At 35.5% G+C, this 24,146-nt stretch overlaps 1 protein-coding gene across 1 annotated transcript in view; it reads left to right on the plus strand.

Annotated features, from left to right (window-relative positions):
- Nucleotides 1-822: 822 nt before the first annotated feature.
- Nucleotides 823-24,146, plus strand: part of ESCO1 (establishment of sister chromatid cohesion N-acetyltransferase 1) — a gene marked incomplete at both ends in the record, with an annotated part of 31,152 nt that continues 7,828 nt past the window's right edge. The window contains 6 exons of the mRNA XM_082014660.1: nucleotides 823-1,019; nucleotides 1,597-2,965; nucleotides 3,605-3,716; nucleotides 4,999-5,062; nucleotides 7,194-7,308; nucleotides 17,555-17,686. Of these exons, the coding sequence (XP_081870786.1) occupies nucleotides 823-1,019; nucleotides 1,597-2,965; nucleotides 3,605-3,716; nucleotides 4,999-5,062; nucleotides 7,194-7,308; nucleotides 17,555-17,686 (1,989 nt within the window). The remainder of the gene's footprint in view (nucleotides 1,020-1,596; nucleotides 2,966-3,604; nucleotides 3,717-4,998; nucleotides 5,063-7,193; nucleotides 7,309-17,554; nucleotides 17,687-24,146) is intronic.

Below are 24,146 nucleotides of genomic sequence, written 5' to 3' on the forward strand. Positions count from 1 at the left end.
TGAAAACATCATCTTCAACTGCCCAAGGCAAATGTCTCAAATAATGCTACTTCCTAGGCGTCTGTCTCTGACTGGTAGCTTTAGTGATGTTAGAAGGAACAGTTACAGGCAGTTTCTGAGGTCTATGAAGTTTTGTAGTAGCAGCCATGTAACTCAGTAGAGTCTCCTGGGTTTATTCACTGTTGCTGTGAGGCACAGGATTGACAGCAGGCCCACTCCTCTGTGGGCTGTGAGAGAGAGCAGCATGCTATTTTCTGGAAAAATGTGAAAAGCTGAGAAACTTCCTTTCAAATGGTACTATTATCTGCCACCTTTCAAAAGGTAAAAGGGTAATGCTTAAGACAGCAAAATGCCAAAAATAAAATTTGTAGGGTGTTTTTTTAATTGATTATTGAAGAAACTTTAAATCTAAGCATCGTTTGAAGGGATGGAAGAGGGTGGGAATGACAAATTCAGGGTCTGAGAAGGAAGTTAATAAAGTGCTTACTGCATGAACATTTTGTATTCTTTATAGGTGGCATGAAACATCCTCTTTGTAATCATATGCATAAGGAATGCTCTTGGCACACCTTGATAAGTTACTTTGGCCTAAACATCGATTTCATCTTATAAAAACCTGTAAGTAAAATAATTGTAATTTGAATCAAGATTGCTTTGATTTGCCTTCTGATCACAGTTAGCATGATCTACCTCTAAAAGAAAAAGCAAATATCGGTTACCTTGTTTTTTAAAATGGGCAAACCTTTCATTATATTAACTTGACGCTGTAACAACAGTTGACAAAGACTCTAAAATCTCAATCAATTATTATGTTTTACAGAAATGGCAGCTCAGAAGAGGAAGTCCATGTTAGTAGAACCTTCTGCTAAACGTCCAAAGCTGGAAAAGAACAGCAAACCATCATCAGTGAAGAAGGAAAAAGAGGTGTCAGATACAAAACATGTCTCAAATAAATCAAAGCCTAATCAGTGTGCAGTGCAGGAGAAAACTATACTCAAAACCTCTGTCAAATCAAACAGGTCAGTGACAAATAAGCTCTAGGTTATCTTTGTAGACTGAATTAGTGTAGAAACAATCTAAGCAGAATGAATTTGAGTTAAAGATATGTCTAAATAATTAAATAGTACTAGTGGGAAGATCAGCCTTAAATCATTAAGTATGATATATGCTACATGATCTTTTTCTGGAACCATGTTAGTGTCTTAAAATCCAGAAAGACTTCCTCCAGAAAAGTTTCTGAAAGGGAAAAGATTCCAATACTATATAAGCACATACTTCATTTGAAAGCCAGAAGTGTCAACAACTAAAAACTGCTAGAGATGTTAAAAAGCATTCATCTGGGGTTCATAGTTCAGTCTTGCCATGCATAAAAAACATTAAGTGCTATACTTAAGAGTAACCAGGTGGAAGTGTTTTTAGAATGATTCTAGAGAAAATTTTTCTAAAAGTATTAAGGGCATTAAAAGTGCTTTAAAATAGTGTTTTAAAAAAGAAAAGGAAAAAAAAAAAGAGGCAGAGGTTAGTAGCAATGAGAAGAGTCTTATGACAAATTCTGTTTTCTGGATGTTGAAAAAAAAAATTATTTGAATCTTCCAGTGACAACACCAATGATCCTGAACTAGGAATGCGCATGACTACAAGATCCTCAGGATTCAACTCGAATAACAAAATGATACCTGACAAAAAGGTCCAACAGCAGCCTAAGTGTACAAAAAATAAGGAGGCATGCCAGAAAAAATCTGTGCAAGAAATTCCTAAGTCAAAATGCATAATTGCACCAAATGAGCCAGTAATGAGGAGATCACAGAGACTGCAGCAGTTAACACATGTACATGTACCGGCAAGATCCCTGCGCAACAGAGAAGTTAAAGAAGAAAAACCTTTGGAAGTTAAACAAAGTAGCCAGGCAAAAAGACACTCTCACAGTGTTGCAGCAAAAGTACTTAAATCTGCTGGAGAGAAAATGGAACAGAAGAACACAAAAATAAAGCCAAACAACACGAATGAGGGTAAAAAAATACATGTAGAAGTGACCAGCTTTCTGAAAGAGAAAAAATGTAAAGCAGACAATAAAAATGATAGTTCCAACAGCTTTCAACACAACCTTCAAGTGTCATCATTATGTCCTGATGAGAGTCTTGAGGAAGTTAAGAAAGACCAAACGGGCCCTGTATCTCCTATTCCTAGCAACACAAAGAAAGTGGAAACAGATTCTCTTAAGTCAAATTCTAAGACAGTAACTAAGGAAAAGCAACAAATGCATCAGAACATAAAAACCAGTACAAAACCAAAAAAGATTTCACAGCCATCTGTAAGTGAAACGAACGTGGCTGATCAACCAGAGAATGATACGAAATCCAAAAGGGTAAGCATCCTTGAACTTTGTGAGGAAATCGCAGGTGAGATTGAGTCAGATACAGTAGAGGTGAAAAAAGATTCCCCTAATGCCGAGTATAGCAAAACAGAAGAAAAGCATGCCGACGTACAGCTTCAACAAAGTGAAATGCTTACTCAGAAAGAACCAAGTCAAAGTACTCAATGCAAACGTTTTTTCCCTAGCAAAAAAGGAATGCCTGTCAAATGCACTCTGAATGGTAGAAATAACTCCTCAAACAAAAACTCTAAATGGACCAAAATTAAATTACTGAAAGCTAGTAACATGAAGCAAAGTAACTTAAATTCTGCACACCTCCCCAAGCTTTCTTTGTTAAAAGATTACCCTGAAGTTTCAGAGGCAAGTCAAATAGGTACAGAAGCAGAGCTTTCAAAGGCACGAGGCAAGCTGTCAAAAACAAGCTCTGAGAGTGAAAGTGCAACTTGCATGCAGGAGAAATCAGATCCTTCGTCTGAAAAAGCTGGAGCTAAAGAAGTGACATTAGAAATAAAACAGCCCACAAAGAGAGATGCAGAAAATGGTTTGTTGCATAAGTTGACAAAACATTTCTGTGAGCCAAGACCAGATGAGGTAAGTCATTTTAATTCTGGTGTATGGTGGGAGTGTGTTCTAAATGTGTTCTGTTTTCTGAGAATGCCATGCTCAGAAAGTTTGTTTTAACAATGACTTTATTTTACAGTCACTTAAAATTTTCAAATGTATTAAAGACCCTTAACTGGTGTGTTGTTATAGACAGGATGACAGTAAGCTGGAAAATGAATCTGTTCTACCCTCCTAAGTTCTGTAGTTGACTAAAATTCCTACTGGAGCTGGAAGTTGTACAGATTCGTATGGATGCTTTTTGATGACTTAGGGTTTCATAGCTGTTCTGTTCTGAAAAGGTGTATTGAAAGAAATGAGAGGAAAAAAGTGTTCTCTATCTGAATGAGCTTCTATTAAAATTTAAGATTTTAAGGACAAAGGTTTGCTATAGGAAGTATTTTACAATCTTATATATAAAGTGAAAAAGATTTTTTTCAAAATTAATACCACAAACTTCAGTATGGACAAGCTAATCAGTTGCATTTTATTTATTTAAAATAATGTAGGAATTGGAAAACTGATGCTGTATTCAAGATGTTAATACTTAGTTAACTCAGTGATTTTGTTAATAGGTTAGAGGCATTAAATAGTTCAGTTTTTTTATTTAGTGTTTTCTGTTTTGTTTAGAACTTTCAGTTACATTTGGAATCAAGTCCAGAAAATTCTCCAGTAAAGTATGTTACAGCTCCTAAACCACCAAAACAATTTAAAAAAGAGCCCGAAGAAAATGAACCTCAAGGTAACTGTTGACTTCTAATTTTTCCTCTTCTTCTGACCAGTTGTATGGGAAGCATAAGTCTTTCTTTCACAGCACAAGGTGCAGTTTGTGCAGAACTAAATTTCTGGGATTGGAACTGTTCACCAGGGTTTTCATATTTCTTTGTGTGTCACACCCATGGCCACTTTAGTAGCAGCAGGTGTCCTTTTACCTCTGGGCTGTGTAGTGGGAGAGGTGTCTGTTTTTCTACCTAGCTCTGTTTTTAGTGTGTCTTTGTGCTTTATGCATGAATATTTTAATGCTTAAATACGCTCCATTTGAGTAAAAGGGAAGTGACAACTTTAAACCCACCCAAATCCTTTCTTTTTCCACACAGTAAAACTTCCCTATTTCAGTTGGGTTCATCTCTTGGATTGGTTTCTGTTAAGGATTCTCTGTTAGTTACCACTTCCTTTGAATAAGTCTCTGCATTTCTTTCTCCTAAATTGTTATATTTGATCTTGACCAAATTATTGAGTAATCACACTCCTGTTTGTATTACATAGTCGTCATTTATCAGCCTATGAATGCAGTTTGTCAAACCTTATGATATGAATATTTTGACTCAAGTACATTTGACTAAGAAACATTATCAATGGATCACTAACATACATCTTAATTAGCTGCCCTCTTAATATTTCATACTTTTGCTTTTGGGTTTTTGGTTTGTTGGTATTTTTAGCTTTGTTCTGTTCGGTTTTTGTTGGTTGTTTTTTTTCCCCAATCTGAAGCTGATTTTGAGTGCACTGTTTAACTATTTAGCTTTACTAAATAATTTTTTTCCTCGCCATTGTAGGATATTTTTGAAGGGCAAGTACTCCTAATTGTACAGTTAGAGAACGTAAAAAAGGTTTTTTCTTTCTTTTGCTATTCTTGATTGTTTCTTTTCCTTAAGTGTTATAGAACATGCCTTGGGTGGGGGCATACTATACATTTATGATCCTAATACTATACAGAGAGCTATTTATATGGGTGTTGGTATAAACAGATTTAAACTCATATGTAGCTTCACTGCTGGCCTCATTTAGCTGCTGTCGAACAGCTCTGCAGAGCTGCTGTGTAGAAGATGTTGAAGAAAATGTCATATTTTTTTAAGTACATGGGGAGAAACATCTGAATGCTGCCTCAAGGTCTTTTTTTATTGGCCATGAACAAATTGCAACATTATCTTGAATATGTTTTTGCAAATCACTATTTGTGTAGCTCAAATTTCCTTTGCAACTAAAAACTTTATAATGAAGTTATAATCTTTGATTAATTCTAGGTTTGGCTCCCAAGCAGTTGATGGAAACTTCACTTACAAATCAAAACTCTGAAATTGAGAACAGGTATAGTATTTCATACATTATGAAATTACAGTAACCTTCCGTAGGGTTATGAGAGGTTTTATTATAGGACTTCTGTTATATTGTCTCTCAGCCTCAACTTTCAGTTTCAAATAGGTGACTTGTCCTTTATAAAAATAGACTTTAATTTTACCCAGTTATTAAGGGATGTTTTTGTTTTCTTAAGAAAATTTAAGCAAGTTATTTGTAACTGCACACTTATTTAAGAGAGTTGGGAGAACATTTCTAATGGTCTCTTCCTCAAATCAGATGATAACCAGAGCATATGGGAAGGGTTTACCTCATGATTTTCACTTACTGAATTATTTCACTTACTTCTGGAAGAATTTTCTAATCCTTAAATTATGGGAATCTTGTATATATGAAATAATATTAGATGGTGAAGAAGGGATTTGATTTGGGATTGTTTTGTCATTGCTGTCAAATGGAGACAGCTGCCATATAAAAGAATGATTCCTGTTCTTACTACTAACAGTTAAAATTTATGTTTTATCCTTGATCACGTTGACTGTTGTAGTTTTTGAACAATTTTGACATAGTCTCTGGTTTGTAGCCAGTTACAAAATAAAGACAATGATTTCTTCATACCTGATACCTTCAACAGTGACATAGTTGGCACAGTGGTTAGTATATTGACACTGTTTTCTATATTCATAATGGAGACAAGAAGAAAAGATGCAGTTCATTTTCAGTACATCTGTCTGAGGCCAGATTAGCACTTCTGACTAACCAGCCCTTTTGTACATGTTGAAAAACTCTACTACTATGGAATTTCATAGAAGATGCATGATAAGGTAGATGTAAAACTAGTTAAATGAATATTTTTAGATTTTTCAATAAATATTACATTAACTTTCTCATATGTTTTATTCTCAACTGCCAGACAGGTTCATGGTATCGACTCAAATTTATTAACTTTATTAGCTGATCAAGCCCATATTGCTTTACTATTATTTGGATATTTTTTTTTTTCCTTTTGAGAGCTTTCTTACCCTGCTTTCCATATGCTATCCAGGATTTAAGCCATTATTCTTTCTCTGGTACTCCTCCCATAACACAGTAATGTGCATATCTCCAGCGTAGCTCTCTTTAGGGCTTTGTAAGAAAAGGTTGCAGCAGGAAAAGGCAAACCTTAAAGTAGCTACTTAATGCAAGTGTTGGAGCACATGACGGGAATAAAAAAATAGCTCTGATTTAGCACAATAAATGCTGTTTTAAAAATGTGTGGAAAGAGGTTTTGGGTTTTTTTTTTTTTTTGAAAGCTCACAGAGTTAACCTGCTACATGTACTACAGCAGCTGCTACAATTAAGTGTTTGGCCCTATATCCTTAGTTTGCTCAGAAACAGAAAATATGTAAATACCTAGTTGAAGTATGAGTGGTTTTGTGTGTGTTTTGCTTTAGTGATCTCCACGAGTTTTATCCAAACCTGGAATTAATGTTATTTTTCACCTGAATATAGTAGCAAGTTCATAGAATAGCTTTGTTGTTGATATATTTTATTACTTCCCAGTGTTTCTTTTCAGTCGTGACAAGGGGAAATGTAAACTGAGTGAGACATATTCCAGTGATAACTATTTATTCCTCAGGTCCTCCTCGCCCTCCCTTCAGTGCCAGCCATTAGAAGAGAATAAGTGTGAACTGAATTTAAGAGATTTATGATATCTGTTTTATATTGCCCAGTTATATTTGTGGGAATATTTACATGGTCTGCTTTAGCAGCCTGATGTACGATACCTAAAACTAGAAACCTAAACCTTACGTAGGACATATGTAGCATTAGGCACTGTCAGTCATCATCTGAAAATGCCTCGGTTAAATGCTTGTGACTAACCTACCCTACTTGATTATAAATTTAATATTTCAATGTTTTTTCATTTTAACAAAATCTTGTAATTAGGCTAATCACAAACTGTATTTTTTGCTTAATCCTTTTATTTCCTTATTTTTCCATTTGAATTACAAACTAAAATACATAGGACTGTGTTTTGGGTAATTAACTTGGATTTGCATTTTGTTAAAGTTTAATTATACTCATCACAACGGCTTTGAGTATCTTGGATGACATGTATAAGCAGTCCCTTTTTTAACGTGAAATGTATTTATATTTCAAGGGTTCCATTGTCAAATCCTTCATTAGCATCAAAATGCAGTACCGTCCTACCATCTGAGGAACATATTCAGAAGATAAAAGAAGCAGGAAAAGATGGTGATAAGCAGCTGATCATAGTAAGTAATACCCTTTTAGTAAGGCTTATAGCTTCTTGAAGAAAGTACTTTGAATTTGCAGTGCTGTATTTTTGTGAACTTGTCTAGAAATCATTACTGGTACATACTACTATTACCATTGTAAATGATTTGTGAAAGTAGAACCTGTGCTAGATTGTCATTCAATGTTGATGGAAAAATCATGGCAGATGGACTTAACATTTAAAGCTGATTCTTGTTAGACAAATTTCTGCATTTTTTAAATAGAATGGTTGGCTATTCAGTAAAAATACAGTTGTTTTAGGGAGAATGAATTTGCTTTTACTTATGTGCAAAATCTCAGTTTCTTAAAATTTCAGAATTATAGGGGGAGGTGCATCTGGCAGATTGTGTGCAAAATTAATATCAACAGATTTATTCCTGCATCATTCAAATGTCCACTGTTTTAAGACAAACTTACAGATGCACTCATTTTCACCAGAATATTTAAGCGGCAATACTCATTTGACTATTTGTTCTTACCCTTTTTGCTTTTAGCTATCAAATGCAGGTATCTCTCTTAAAACAGGAAAACGCAAAATGGGAAGGGAGAGAGTGACACACAGTCATTTTTCTATCTTGTAGAATCACACAACCTGATAGCAAAACAATTGGAGGTTTTGATTGTGTTTTGTTTTGTGTTTTTAATAATCCACACATCAGAGAATCCTTGAGAAATGAAAGGCTGGAGCTGGGAAGCTACAGAGTGAGAGGAATCCAGGCCGTTAGGAAGGAGGACTCTGTAGTAAGCTTCTTATGAAATTACCTCTCACATGTATAACTGGTGGTCTTGCTAAATTGCAATTTTTTCATGTAATACATGGATTATACACATGAAAATATTAACTAAAATAGAACCAGGTGAATTCTGAGTACTCTTTTATATCCATACTGAAATATTTTAAAATCAGAGCTTCTGAGAACTAAATTGATAAACATATCCTTGATTTGCCTAAAATGATACAAATCTAGGCATTGGAATGCCCAGTCACAGGATGATAAGTGGACTGTATCTAACACTTAAGAATTATTTCAGCTGTTGCCTCATTGAAATCCACTTTACCAACAGAGTTAAATGCATGATTAAGTATCTGAACTATATTAAAAGGACTATAAGACTATTCCTTTTCATTTAAGTAAAGCTAACTTAATTTTTTTGTCATACAGTAATAGAACTTGATTGATGAGTTGCTAGGATCTTTGACAAGAAGAAATACCTAACTTTCTGCTTAGCTATTGAAGAGAGGTTGTGTAGCTCTCCTCTACAGTCATATAAAGAGATTTTTTGCAACATATTGACTATGCAGGTAGTATTCTTGTTTTCAGCCCAAATTAGGAGAGTAAATTTTTTCCCTAGGTATTCAACAATAAAAGTTTTATTTACTTAGCAAAATTTTAGAATATAAAGAATGGGTCATCAGTGAAGAACACTAGGGAAAATGGGAGAGAACTAGTTTCTTGTTTTCCGTGTGTATTTCTGGAAAATGCAAGTAAGCACTGTATTTAATTTTTAAATGTGAAAGTAACAGCTTCATAATATCTAATATATTCCAGCACTTCATACAAATCTAATTGACTTTGATTTCATTGAGTTTAGAGTAGGTTTTTTGGTAATGCCTGTAGCTCACTTTACCAAGAAAACATTAAGTAAGGGATTATTTGTTATTCTTTTCTCTGTTATTCTCTGTTATTCTCTTACCTGTGGGGAAACTACTTTTAGCATTGTCAAAATATATAGAGGAACCCAGATATTTGTTAAGCCATTTTGTAAAATACTATCTTTGACTTATAGTTACTGTGGAGACGAGACATAGTTATGTCTAGAATAGTTTGTGCTAGCATCTGGAGGGCAAATATCAGTAAACGGACTTCTAAAGTACCAGACTTTGCTGGTACAAATACTCAGAAGATTAGGGATTAAATTAATGTAATAAAATAAGGTATATTTGTATATTTTGTAATTAATGATTTTGTTTGCAAAGCCATGCTGAATTTCTTAAATGTGGATTCTGAATGGCTGGGCTTCTTTTTTTTTTTTTTTTTTTTTTTTATTTAGGAAATATTTTCAAAGGTGTTTATGTACTTCTGTAACAATCTTCTGAGAACAGAGAAAAGATTCATTTTGGTTTAAAAGCTGTTCAGGTTGAAATTTCTCCTATACAGAGAGCAGTCTTAGTACACACAGTCAAATCACTTAAATTAGCTCATTTATAGTGTCTGTAAAAAAAAAAAAAAAGCATAGGTAATTGCTAGAAATAATTTTTACTTCAAATTTCTTGTGTGTTGTATTAAGAGGCGTTTCATTAGTCTTTAACATGAGAAAAGTTGGGAAGTCATGCTTTTATTCTTAGCAAGGAACATTGAACTTGCACTTCGTTACACTTTTAAAAAAAATTAAATGCCTGAAAGGTGCGATTTTGGGCTCTCTAGTGTGAGATCTGAGCCTTTTGGAGATCCATCAAGACAGTCCATCTTAGTGTATGTACAGAATCCTTTTTTTCTTTTTGTAACTGAAGCAGAAAAACTAGTTGGGCATAGTTTGACTCACCGCATGATACACTTCCTTTGTTTTCCTGTTTTTTGCTATTGAATTTTCCTAATCTTTAAGTCTTTCCTAGTATTTAAGTTTGACATATGTCCTTTTAATTGCCTTTACAGTATTTGAGGCTCAGAGACTGAGATGTTACAATATTGCCTGTGTATTCTGACCTTTTAATCTCCTGAGCTATATTTAGAGAGATGTTGTGGTAAAACATGTCTTTGTTTTCCACAATATGCTTTATATTTTTTATATTTAATCCTAAGATGTATCTTACCTTCCTTCTTCTCCCATATGATTGCTATAATGAATAGATTAATTTTCTATTTTTCTTAAGTAATATAATCTTTAACAAGCTTTAAGGCTATTTGACTGTAACAGCAGTAAAATAATACAACTTCTGTTTGTAGAAGAAATATTTAGTAGCTGTACTTGCACCATTCTCTTTCTTCCTACGCATCATCTGTTTATCTGAGCAGCTTTCAAACAAATTTGTAGAGGTACCGCTAAGACAAAAGATGAGTTGTTTCTGTTTTCTTCAGATTTTCTTGCTGTCACACATCTTAAAAAGCAAGTCTCTTCAGAGCCTAGAAACTTCAGCTGAAAACAGGAATCTAATGCTAGAATAAACTTCATAAAACAAATAGTGACAGCAAAAAAATTGTGTTCGAAGTGATGTGCAAAGATTTAGGTTCAGACTGAGGAGAGTATGATCTATTTTTCTGGAGTAAAGAAATAAAGATTGAGGCTAAAAATATGTTATGTTCCAAATCCATGACTTGGTGTTTAGCGAATTAGTCTGTTCTGAATATTTGTGAGCTGTACCCTCTTACACATCATTTAAATGTTCAGTTGGTAGGTTGGCAGGTTACGTGAAGCTCCATATTTATAGAGTAATGCACTAAAATTTTTCTTTACTTTCCAAGTACTTGAATCAGATGTGCAAATACGAGAACTTGAGTATGAAATCATCTGTTCCTTTAACTTCTGAAATAGAAATACAAATGTGCAAAGCGTATGTTTTCAATTTTCATAAAATGAGATATGCTTTACATCCAAGACAAGGAAAATCAGTTGTTTGCTTCTTGTAAAAATTCTGCTTGCCTGCTGCATCTAGTACAAAATTTTGACCATAAGAACAGGCATTTATAAAAGCATTAATGCTACAAAGAAATGTTCTAAATAATGACCTATGAGGTACAGGGATACTTCTTCCATTTTATGCCAGTAGGAAGACTTGTTCCTTGGAAAATTAAGCTAGTCTTTTGAAAATTATACTAACCAATTTCAGGGAAGAACGTATAAAAAGAACGAACAGTGAAAACAAGTCACTGGAGTGATTAAAAGGTAATATAGCATTGTTGTGGCTTAGCCCCAGCTGGCAACTAAGCACCACACAGCCGCTCCCTCACTCCCCCACAGTGGGAAGGGGGAGAGAATCGGAAGAGTAACATTGAGGAAACTCATGGTTTGATATAAAGACAGTTTAATAAGTAAAGCAGAAGCTGTGCATGCAAGCAAAGCAAAGCAAGGAATTCATTCACTACTCACCATGGGCAGGCAGGTGTTCAGCCATCTCCAGGGAAGCAGGGCTGTGTCACACAGGTTGGTTTCTTGGGAAGACAGGCACCATAACTCTGAACGTCCCTCCACACCTTCCTCCTTCATTTTCCCAGCTTTGTATACTGAGCATTATGTCATATGGTATGGAGTATCTCTTTGGCCAGTCTGGGTCAGCTGTCCTGGCTGTGTCCCCTCCCAGCTTCCCGTGTACCCCAGTCTTCTTGCTCGCAGGCCAGCACGAGAAGCCGGACTGTCCTTGACTACTTAGCAACAGCTCAAAACATCAGCACGTTATCAGCATTTGCTCATCCCAAATCCAAAACACAGCCTCACACTATCTTCTATGAAGAAAATTAACTCTATCCTGGCTGAAGCCAAGACAAGTATTGCAGAGAATTTTCTGCCTTTCTAGAGATCTGAGTTAACACCTGGATGCATTAAATGTAGATGATCTTTGTAAGTATCAGCAAATGCATGAATTAGGGTTGCTTAATGGAAGGTGCTTTTGATTCCGATATTTGAATTGGTATGTGGAAGTGATGTGCAGGCTAATTCAGTTTACACATTTGGATGTCACACTTGAATTTTTCCTTACATGTATTTCGGTTAAACTTGAACATAGTTTCCTGTTCGACTGAAGTAGGTAATATATGAAGGAAATATTTAAATTTAAGCTAAAAACACAATCCTCAGTGGAAATAATATGTTTAAGAGCGATTTCTTATGAGCCTGAAGAAAGTTGCATGATGATCATCTAAAGTTGCTGTTTTCTTCCTTAAACTGGTATAGTCTAGTTGGCAATTTCTCTGAAGAATCTGAGAATGGCTTTTGGGCAATGTTTTGTTGTTCGCATTAGTTAAGTACTGCCTCTTTTCTTTCCTGTAACCCCAGTAAAAACAAGGCAGTAGTTACTGCATAAGTGACTGGGGAGGGAATGTGGTAGTTGAGAGCATTCACTCTTGTTTTCTTCCCACCCAAATCTTACGCTTTGGGACAGCTCTGCTCTCAGAGGGGCAGTAATGGCCATCCTTTCTTATTATCACTCCTTCCCCTTTCTACTTCACTGCAGCAACCCAGCTTTCTCTAGCAAATTCAGGTGGGTTGTGTTTGGTGTCCTTTGTCCTGAAGGTGAGAATGTTTTGTAAGGTTAGCTGGGGACCTGATACAGGAGTTCGGGCACCAAGGCTACTAACATTGTGTTGTGGGTTAACCCTGGCTGCTCACTCCCTCCCAAACAGGATGGGGGAGAAAACTCATGGGTTGAGATAAGGACAGTTTAATAAAAAACGCAAAAGCCTTCTGCTCAAGCAAAGCAAAATAAGGAATTCATTCACTACTTCCTCTCGGCTTGCAGGTGTTTAGCCATCTCTGGGAAAGCAGGACTTCATCATGTGTAACAGTTGGGAAGACAAATGCCGTAACTCCAAACATCCCCCCCTTCCTCCCTCTTTCCCCCAGTTTTTCCCCCTCAGCATGGGGGGGGTATGGGATACCCCTCTAGTCAGTGGGAGTCAGCTATCCCTGTTGCATCCCCTTACAACTTCTTGAGCACCTCCCAGGCTTCTCGCTGGCATAGCAGAGTGAGAAACAACAAAAGGCCGTGATGTAAGGCCACAGTAAGAACTGTACAGCAATAGCTAAAACATCCCTGTGTTATCAACACTGTTTTGGTCACAAATCTAAAAGATAGCACCATAACAGCTGCTGTGAAGGAAATTAACCTTATCCCAGCCAAAACCAGTACACATTGGAACATTCTCTAATATTCTTGAGCAATGCTTTTATATGGGTTGAGAACGGATTAATTGTCCATTGTAAATATTGTACAGATTTGTTTTTTAACCTTGTATTTTTTTTCATACTGCTTTAGCTAATGACCAGTGAGGATAACATTTCGTGATGGATAATGACCCTCCATTTTCATTTTTCAAATACGTTAAATAAAATTAGATATATGCAACTTCTGAAAGTTTTATGTTGATTTATAGCCTTTGGCTGAAAAAGCTTTTCAGAAAGATGGATACTGATGTTGGGGGTTTTTATTGGTTGGTTGATTTTTTTGTTAAATTCCATAGTCTTCATTTTGAAGTGAAACTTGTTTCTGAGTTGGGTCATGTCTTCTGATCCTGCTGGTCAGCAAGGTGATTTACCCATCAGCTTCAGTCTTGAATGCATCTTTCATTGAAACAGCATTCTTTGACCTTTCATTTTATGTGGAGAGCCCAAAAATCTTTTTGTTGTTCCTTCCTGCTCTTCTTGTATTTCCTTTCCAGCCTGACTGTTTCTATGGCTGGGTTTTATTCTTTGCTCTGTGAAAAGACTAGAGGAAAAAATAATCTTCCTCTAACTAACACTAGGTAATCAAGAAGGAGGTGACCTAATCTGTGCCTGAAGAGAGAGAAAAGAGAAAGAAAAAAAAAAAAAAAAAGAGGAAAAAAAAAAAAAGGGGCCCCTTTTCATCTCCTACAGAGGCACCAAATGCCTTTTTTGCTTGCAGGGCTCCTTATTCCACATATGGAGGATCAGCAGACATGCACCTTCTCAAAGAAGATATTGGTAAGACTTTTCTTTCTGTCTAACACAGAATTAAGAAACCCTTCTGGATGTTAAGGCAACATTGTCACAGTGTTCAATTACAGTTAGACTTGAAACAGTGGATGTCATATATCCTGTGATTATATTAATGAGGATTGCCTGAGATGTCAGGAATGCTTAATTTCCATCTACATGTGCAGAATTTGCTTAGAAATAAAAGTATCACTGCTCTTTATTGTTACTGTTTAGAAAATTGAGTACACATTTTTCTGCCTGCAACCCCACATTTTCCTAAATATTGCTCTGAAAAACATTTCTCTGAGTTCTGAGAGTCAAACCTCTTGCATCTTTTTCTAGTTGTGACAAGTCAACAGTTTTTTCTCCAGTAGCCAGTATCCGATGTTTGCTGAGAAGATGCTGTTCCTCCTTGGCCCAAATCCCAGTTTTAAGTTTTTTATTTACTCTCATATATGGTGCATAAGGTGTCCTTGGGGTGTGGATTGTTTGGGTTTAGGGGTGGGAGGGAGTATTGGTTTTGTTTGTTTGGTTATTTTTTGTTCCTCTCTCCCCATTAGGAAGGGCTTAATGCAGTATTATTGTCTGGGAACACTTTTTCCCTCTTGATACATGTCCTTTCCACTTCTCCTTATGCAATGACATCGGGTTAAAAATAGTCAGATTCTGTAGATGTTTTGTTAAAGTTCAAAAATGCATTCTTCATAATTCCTGACTTTATTTTTCATGTCCTTTTTTTTTTAGTTGTAGTCTGCATTGGATTTATACAGCTGCCTCTTTTTCTTTCTCTTTTTTTTTTTTTTTTTTTTTTTTTTTTGGCTAAAGCATTATGTCCTGTGGTGCTGCTTTGAAATAGCCTTTTCTGTGTAACTGAAGTACTATCGTCTTTACTGCCCTCAGGATGCTGTAAAGGATTTGCTAAAAAGTATAGTCAGCATTTGTTAGGACTACAGAGTTGAAAAGATTGCTTTAGATACTAGAATGTGTTTTTCCTAATAATTCACATAACAGGTCTTTAACCTCTGTGTGTAGCCCACTGATACAGCTGAATGCATGTAAAATAATTATATCAGTGAAATCCTTAAAAAACAAAAACCAAACAAAAAATCCCTCCAAAAACCCAAACCCACTGATACCAGCAACATCCAAGAAAGATAGACTGTAAAATACAATATGGCAGTACTATTCCAGGCAAATAATCTGTTCCTGGAGACTTGCAAAACAGCAATGTATTTGCAAGGTAAGATGGGATGAGCTAAGGAGCCTGACAACTTTGAGGATATCCTTGCCCCAAATTTTTTGATGACTTCCTACATAGCTAGGTTTTTTTGGCTTGAGATTTTTGGTAGTAAACTAGTAGGTATTTAAGCTAAATTATCTTTAGCTTCTTGATCATTTGAACAGAAATTGTTTCATGAGAGTTACTGCAGTACTGATAATGTGCTAAGTATTTTAAGAGTTGCTTTATGTAGCTGATTTTCTAATTTATATGTCTTATTTTTTTTTTAATTGTATTCCAAGCATCAAAGTAGACTTCCTCTTATCCTACCCTAGAAATAGGGGCTATGTTCTTCATCTTTGAGATAGGAATTAACTAAGTTCAGTTCAATTGGTTCATCTTAAGATAATTGCCATGCATCATCCTTCCTGCTGAACTGCCTGTTTTTCATCTTTCATGTATAAACCCTTGAAATTAATATTTTGGTGGCCAGATGGGTACTTTGTTTTGAACTATATTGCTGCTTTAAAGAAGTCTGCAGGTAAAATGTGTTGGAGTCAATTTTTACACATTTAGAATCCTCATCTTATTCTGACACTTGTAAATCTAACCTAAGGGTTCATATTTCCTTTTTCCTTCAGAAAATATAATGTACTCCTGTTTCTCCTTCTGTATACAAGTAGGAATGTATAAATTGACATACCATTAAAGCAATGACTTCTCAGATTCAGCTTCTTTCTTTTGGCTGAGTTCCATATATATGCTTTTAAAGAGAAGTTCAACTCTTGAGTTTGCCTGGCCAGTTGTACCTTCAGTCTCTTCTTGGCAAGAAACTGGTACCTACATTTTAGATTTCACTACTGACTGCCTGAAAGAAGTTGCTGTTGTGTGGAGAACTGAGCTGTCATCTGGCTCTTAGATGTACTTAAACATATCTTTGAAGATGGAAGGACTAAGAAGTGATTTGTAAACACTTTTGCTATGTTGCAAAATGCTTTCTTCTGTAAAGTAGGCTTTTTTGCTATGAATGTTTTCAGCTCTTAGAAAACAAAATTTAATTCAGCTGATCTGTTTTCTTGCAAATTGTGCACTTTCAATTTGTGCACACAGATCAATTTCCTTTAAACACCCTGAAGTCGTCTTTTGCTTATATAGTATGCTATTTTAGAGAATAAAATAACTTTTTGTTTCTCTATTACTTGTGATATATGTTAAAATAGATTAAAAGTGACATTTATTGCTGCTTACATTAACTACATTTGGAAATTGAGGTTAAGAAAAAAGAAGTATTTGAGCATTAAGCCGTAACTTAAAACATGCCTTTTTGGCTAGAGACTTCAATCTAACTGGTATTCTGCTGTTTGCAACAGGCACCCCATGCACCTGACACCTCACTCTTTATTAGGCACTGACGTCTCAACCTGAACATGCTTCCAAATTAATAACACTTTTAAATGAATAAATAGCAAAGCAGTAGGTACTGAGTACTGCCCTTAAATTGGTAATGGTTGGTTATAGAGTAGGAGGATAACCTGAAGGGTTATGAGTAAAATGATACAATCTTCCCTTTGTGTTGTAGCTGCTATCCAGCGTCTGAAAAACAAAAATTACGAACTCTGCAATTAAGATAGCATGTCAAACATCATAGTTAGCTGTTCCCAATTAAGACTTAAGTCCTGAGAATATATTAAATGAGGCTTTTAGTCAGTGAAGAGAGGGTTAAAAAAACCATGATGCTATTTGATTGCCTGGGAATATTTGGTTTTCATAAAAACCTAAAAGGTAGTCATCAGCTATCGCAGCTGTATTGCTGATCGTAACGATTATTTCCGTAACTTTTGTTTTTTATAATATCCTTCCAAACATTCAGGAAAATGGCTCACCTTTGGACCCCCCTCTAAGGAACCCACAACCAAAAAACAGGCAGCAGCAGAACTGTAGGGAAAACCAAATAGTGTGGGCTAGATGTGGGAATTTTCTTTGTGGAAGATGAGTATATTTACTGCAAATAGGGTAATGAAGGAAGAATTCTCTGTTCTTTGTATTTCATAAAATAAGAGAGAAGTCATTTGTTAAAACTAGTCAGAGGGGAGCTAATTTTAACGTTGGATAAAGTTTGTTCTGTGATTATTGCCTGTGCCTTTTAAGGGTTTTTGAAAGATGGAATTCTAAGTTCTGTACTTCTTTTCTTCTGTTTCACTCCATTTTAGCCTCTGTGTTGAGTTTCCAGAAGACAAGTTATAAAAGGCATGTCTGATGAGATGAAAGTTCTGTTGAACTGTATTTACTGTGCTTGCAATTGGCAAATACCTTTCTTTTTTTTTCCTCTTTCTTTTTCTTTTTTTGTTTTTAAATAGGATGCAGGGCAGAAGAGATTTGGTGCTATTTCCTGTAATATTTGTGGAATGCTTTATACTGCGTCAAATCCAGAGGATGAAACCCAACATCTGCTATTTCATAACCAGTTTATAAGTGCTGTAAAATATGTGGTAAGAAAATCATATCTTTTTAAAGACATAAGCATTATCTTTTATTTGCTGTGCACTGGTTACAATTCATATTACATTAAGTTGTGTTTTAATAGCTTAGTATCACAGTAGGCCATAAATAATCCGCTTTGGGAAATAAATGTTTTTAAGAGCTGTGGTAGACGCATCACACGTAATGTATAAAAATATTTAGTAGGATAGTGGTGATTCATTGCCGTTGTATTCTTTTTGTTACAATTCCTTAATCTTGGGGGGTGGGGGGTGGGGATGGTGATAGGAAAACAAAGGAATGTCACTGTTCTGAAAGTGCTAAACACAGATTTCAGTACAACTGGTGTTTGCAATGGTTGGCTTAATAGTCAGATAAAGAGCTGATTGTACTGTTTTTGTAATCTTAGATGACTTCTAAATTATGTTTTCTTAATTATGTCATTTGAAGAGAGGTTGCCTAGTAATCTAGCTGATACAACATCATAGTATATTGAAACTTTACTGAATTTATAGTGTGATTGTAATCTTTATATTTAAAGTGCAAAGTATTGTTCCATAATAACTTCATTATACATGCTGTATCTGAGTATATCTCTCATATTAAAGCTCAGATTTGAAAAGTTTTGTACAATTTAAAGTATATTGTAAAATCAGCTACTTCACACTAGCTGATATTACAAGACCTACAGGAAATACCTGTTCACATGTCTGAAATCCAGAATAGAATCCACAAAGTCTATTTTCTTTATCACACATGTTACCTTCAGTACTCTACACTCGAGTAGATAAGACCTCCAGGATAACTGAACTGAGGCCACCAATTCATTTCATGTAGGTACAAAATGGCTGTTGGGCCATTAAATCTCAAGCTCAGTTTTATCCCACTGTTTACAAATACAAAGCTATATCTTCCCAGCTAAAGTGTTTGAAACCATCTGGTAAATAATTCTGGTATTTGTTCTGTTCTTGGTTAGTTTTTGCTGAATAATCCAGACATTTTGAAAGATCTTTTCTGATATACATTAGTTACATTGTAGAGTGAGACTAGGCAGAAAGTGTGATGGAACGCAGTACACTATATTGGCAGACATAATATGTTTCACCATTTTATTCCTGTTTGTCCTTTTCCTGCCTGCCCCCCTCCCCCCATACTTTCAGATCTTGAATGTTACCAAAGATGTAAACATAATTTACAGAAGATGGTGTTGGTTCTTTTGGACAGAAGCTGGCAGATGAGTTCAGTAGTTACTTAAAGCTGCTATGTTCACATAGGCAGGAAGCTGAACTGAAATTTGAATATTTTGAAAGTTGAAAGAGCTGAAATTTCTCACTTGTATGGCTAGTGTGACAACATGATTAACAAAAAAGTGAAAGAGCAGATTGCTTTAAACCAGTTGTAAATAACTATGTATAAAGTTAGGTATGTTTTTAATTTGAGAAAAACTTTCTCTGTTGTTTTCTCAGTTGCTAAGCATCTTTTTAAAACTTAAATAATTTGCTTGAGTACACATTGTGTTGTATTGTCAGTTCAGTGAGTAAACAGTTCTATCTCTGAAATCTTTTTAAGACTCTAGTTGTGTTTTGTGACATCGTAGATGGCTATAGAGCTATTATTTAGACGGTTATTCTGGAACAGAAATTGGTACAGAGGTGAAGAGTAAGAGGTGAAGGAAGGAGTCTTATGAGTCTTTAAATTCCCCTTTGATTCTTTTTTTTTCCACCTCTCGTAACAATTTGATTGACACTCTGTTTTCTGCATGGGTAAGTAACTTTTGCCATGCTAAATAGGTAAGTCTTTAACACTAGTCATTTGACCCATAGTCAGTGGTTCTTGGTTGATTGTATTGTGGTAATGTCCATGAGAGAAACATAGAATCATAGAATCTTTGGGTTGGAAGGGACCTTTAAAGGCCATCTAGTCCAATGCCCCTGCAGTGAGTAGGGACATCTTCAACTAGAGCAGGTTGCTCAGAGCCCTGTCCAACCTTACCTTGAATGTTTCCAGGGATGGGGCATCTACCACCTCTCTGGGCAACCTGTGCCAGTGTTTCACATTTTATGAAAAACGTCTTTTTTTCATCCTCACCTCCTACTAGAAAATAATTTGAATTTTAGATAAGCCTTCTTGCCAGTGAATTAGTACACCAGATCTCTACTTGTTAATTCTTAGTTGTCCAGAAATACCAGAAGAACGATTGCTAGTTATCCTAGTTTTGCTAGGAGGTTTCTAGTGGGGATTGTTGGGAGGTTGGCTTGGAGGTGTGAAACGCTCGGTTTCTTGATATTTGTATGTAGTTACTGTGTTGAAACTATAACTACCTTCCTTTCCCTGAAAGAAAGTGTGGACTGGACAGTAGCATCATGGGATTAAAAAAAATTGTACTAGAGAAAGTCTTCGTAACTTCTTGGTTAGATTTTTCTGGCCCGGGAACATGTGGTCTTGGTGACCTTGGTATGTTACTTTATTAGTTTTCTAGATATTCTTTTTATGTAGTCAATATATTTGGTATTATTGTTGATTTGGAGGCCATTCTAAGGTATCTGAGAAGCATTTTTCATTCTCTCATCATTCACATTCTTTATGCCATATGATGCAGTCCCAGTCTGACTTGAGACTTCTCTCAGTTTTGCTCCCTTTTGAGTGTCTCATTATATGCCTAGTAGTTCTATTGATGATTCATTTCACAGAATCACAAAAAGAAAGCCTATGTATGTTACCATGCTAGAGCTTCTTGCTGTGAACTGTGAAAATGGACTTTCGTGTCTTGCTCACCTGCATGCAGCTGCTTTCTGGGTTTTTTAAAAGTACTGAGTAGCAGAAGATAGCTTGCATGTAAATAATAAACTATTTTCCATCTTCAACAAAATGTAATGTTGTTTGGGGTTTTTTTAAGCCCTATCTTGTTCCTTCTAGTAAAAATTTCTTTTTAGATCTCTAGAAATTCCATGATGCCCCAGAAGTAGGACAGGCTAACAAGGAGATGGTATTGGGACACACTTTTTGTCATGAATGGCTGATAGAGACAGTAAGGAAATTGCAGGCCTTGTGTGGAGAGAGAAGATTTGGCAAGTTTAATGACATTTTCTGGATTTAGGAACAGAAGATTGGCAAGGACTGATACAGGTTTTCTGAAGGGTGCCATTTGCTGTTAACAGGAGCATGCAAACTGAATAAGCAAGAAGGTAAGGTGGTCAAAGATAGTACTGGAGCAGGAATAGATGAGTGTGAGAGATGTCCCGTACTGCAGACGAATGTAGGCATCTGTCTCACTATCCTTCTGGTTTCAGACATCTGAAAGTCTCCAGAAAAAATACGCCATTCTAGTATGTGTGTGCATTGAGTGATGACATACACATCAAGTGTTAACTCCAGTGAGATGGATAACTTTGTGGGATGGATACATAGCTCAGTTTTATAAAATCCTCTAGCTATGATACCACACAATATCAATTGTATATCCTTTCTGTGATACCACATAGTATCAGCTTAGTATTTCTGCAAAATTTTTCTAAGAGCAAGACATTATTTTTAATTATGTTTTTAAGTTGCAAAGCCAACTTAAGTTAGGAAATGCCTGTGGATTCAGGTGCCTGATGTGAATGCAGTTAATATGTTATTTCAAGCTCATCCTCTTATTTAAGAATATCTTGAGCTGAAGAAAGTGGAAGAAACTGTTGTTTGGGCTAATGTCTAATGTGATAAGTTTTAAATAGCTATTCTGCCGTAATTGCATCCGAGCCTATCTGTGAGGTTCTTACAATTTTCAGATTAAAACAACAAAAAAACCCCATAACATTTGACTTCTTGGAACCTAAGGTTAATTGAATATTGGGATTGAAGATGATGATGAACTTCATGTCATTTTAGAAAGATTTAATGGTTGTCTTGATTTGCATTAATTCCAAAAGTAATACACCTGTACAATATAAAACTTAATATTTCAAATAAAGTTCTTACCATTAGCTATCTTCTGTAAGAATCTTAGTTTTAACAGAGGGTAGTATTTAATGGTTGCATCCAGGGAGCTTAATGTGTTCTACAGTCAAAACCTCATTCTTCATATTACACTCATGGGAAAGAGAGGCAGGATATCTGTAACTTGATGGAGGAGTTGGGAAGAAGAATGCAGTAGACCATTTCTTTGCTGCAAATTATCGAGGGTAAAACAGCACAAAATTTCATACTAGACTTGATTATTAGGGGAAAATTTCACAAATGTGAAAGATCAATAACTATACAGTATTAACCACATTTTCCTCACTGCCTCAATATTTTTGAGGACAAAACAGTATAAGAAAAAGCCAACAGATTTTCATGTATTTGTATTCATTTGGGAAATAGGGAATACAGACAAGCCAGAACTGGTATATATAGAAAAATGTCAGGTTTGCTGTCCCATTTTGTACTCTTACGTAAGAACTTTTAAAACATGAGGAAATGGATGGGAAGCAGTCTATTGTGTCTTCTAACTTACTCTTTTAAAGACAAATCTACATCAGATATTATTTTAAAATATAAGCAGAACATAGTTCAGGGAAATTAAGTGCTGAATATTTCAGCTACAGTGCTATTAATGTTGGAGCCATCTTTCCAACTGTATTCTACATCATTCATTATATACATGTATAATATCCAGTGAAAGCAATGTACTACACAGTGTAGTTGTAATTACTGTCCGTACTATTTCATGACGTAGTAGCAACTGCTTGTCAGTATTGCACTTTTTTGAATTATTTTTTTCTTTTGTAATTCTGTTGCCATTGTACCTTAATAAGCAAGCAGAAGCAATCTTTAACTTGTTTGTATTGGGAGGAAAAGTTAGAGGTAGATTAAAAATGAGTTAACCGTTCATTGCAGAGTTGAATTATGTTCTCAAACTATTGAAAGTACCTATAGGAAAAATAACGGTAACATGGAAGGGAGGAGTGTATTGCAACAGTTACTGCACACCACTGGGGCTCTCCACAGCACTGGTCCGCCCAACTGCAGTGATTAGGCTATATGTGCCTTGCTGCTGCTGGCTATAGGTAATCTGTTGAGCACAGACTTCCAGTATTAGGGATGAGTGATATAATCATGTTTTTTCACTCCGGGCCTTGCAGAACATGTATCCTAGTGGGAACAGTAGCTTTCCTTTTAATTGCTTTGGTCATCACAAGCAATGTATATCAATGCTTGGGCATCTCGTTCAACAGTAAATAAGTCTCAATGACCTAAATTGATGTCAGTTAAAAGGAAAAGAAAAGCAAATTTTCTGACATTGAAGAAGGTTTGTTATAAAGCATATTGCAGACATAACGCTTTTTTTTCTTACTATAGTAAGGTGTTCTTGCAATCTGCCCGAGTTAAGGAGTGCTACTTTAGTTCTCAGTTGAATGAAACAAAATACAACAGTCTGCAGGGTGTTTTAATAGTGTTAAAATAGTGGGGTTTGTTTAAAAAAGAATCCCACACGTTAATAGGTGTGTTAAAGGAAATCATCTTCAGACCACATGCAAGATACTGGTACTAAAGCATACTTTGTGTATTGTAGATCTCTAATAGGATCAGCCCCAGTTGAAACTATAGCAAATTTTTCTTAACAGCTTTAATATTAGAATATGAAAGAGCTGTGACCCATCTTGTGCATTACTTCCATTTGTCTGGTTTAAAGGAAGCACAGTTCATTTGTTACTAAGACTGAACAATAAGGATACTGAAGATGCAGATGCTTATGTGAAATGTTAGTATTTCTTTTTGAAACTCTAAGAGCTGCTTCAATAACAAAGGAATATGTCTTTAAAATGTCTCCTCTGATGTAAACCAGATGAACTAAAAATCTTGGATGAGCTTAGCATTTGCAGAAACTTTTTTGAAAGCTTCAACTAAAAGATATATTTCTCAATAAATTCCAAAATACTTCAGTTGAAACTACCTTGTCTGTGAATATGATCGGTCCCCATATTATACTAATCGCTTAGGAAAATTAAGAGGTGGGACAAAAATGAAAATAATGAGCTCTAAGTATTAGAGAGTCAATTATTGCGTTTTTATGGAATTATTTTTAGACTTCTGCTGTTGCTTAGAAGTAAAACAGCAGTAAGTTGTTCGGAAACGTTTTCTTCCATCAGATTTCATTTTGTTGGAAATACCTGGCTATTACATTAACAGAATACCTTAACCTAAAATTTAGTGTTGAATTTTCTGCATTAGGCCTGCAACATTCTGGGTGCTGTAATGGTAGGATTATCAAACATATTGCATTTATCTGCCCAGTGGTGGTCACGATTGGTTTAAAATAGGCTATAGAAAGCTTTTGCAGGTCAAACAGGTATCCAAAAGCAGCAAAAAAAAAAAAAAAAAAAAAGGATGGTGTTTGAGGTTGGAGAGTAGTAATCCTTGCCTGAATTTTTTGACTCCATTTCTAACAATCTGAAAAGGCATGTCACCAATCCCACAGATTGCACTTCTCTGCTTACCTGAGTATTG

Source organism: Phaethon aethereus (genome assembly GCF_964289735.1).
Source record: "Phaethon aethereus genome assembly, chromosome: 2".
NCBI lineage: Eukaryota > Metazoa > Chordata > Aves > Phaethontiformes > Phaethontidae > Phaethon > Phaethon aethereus.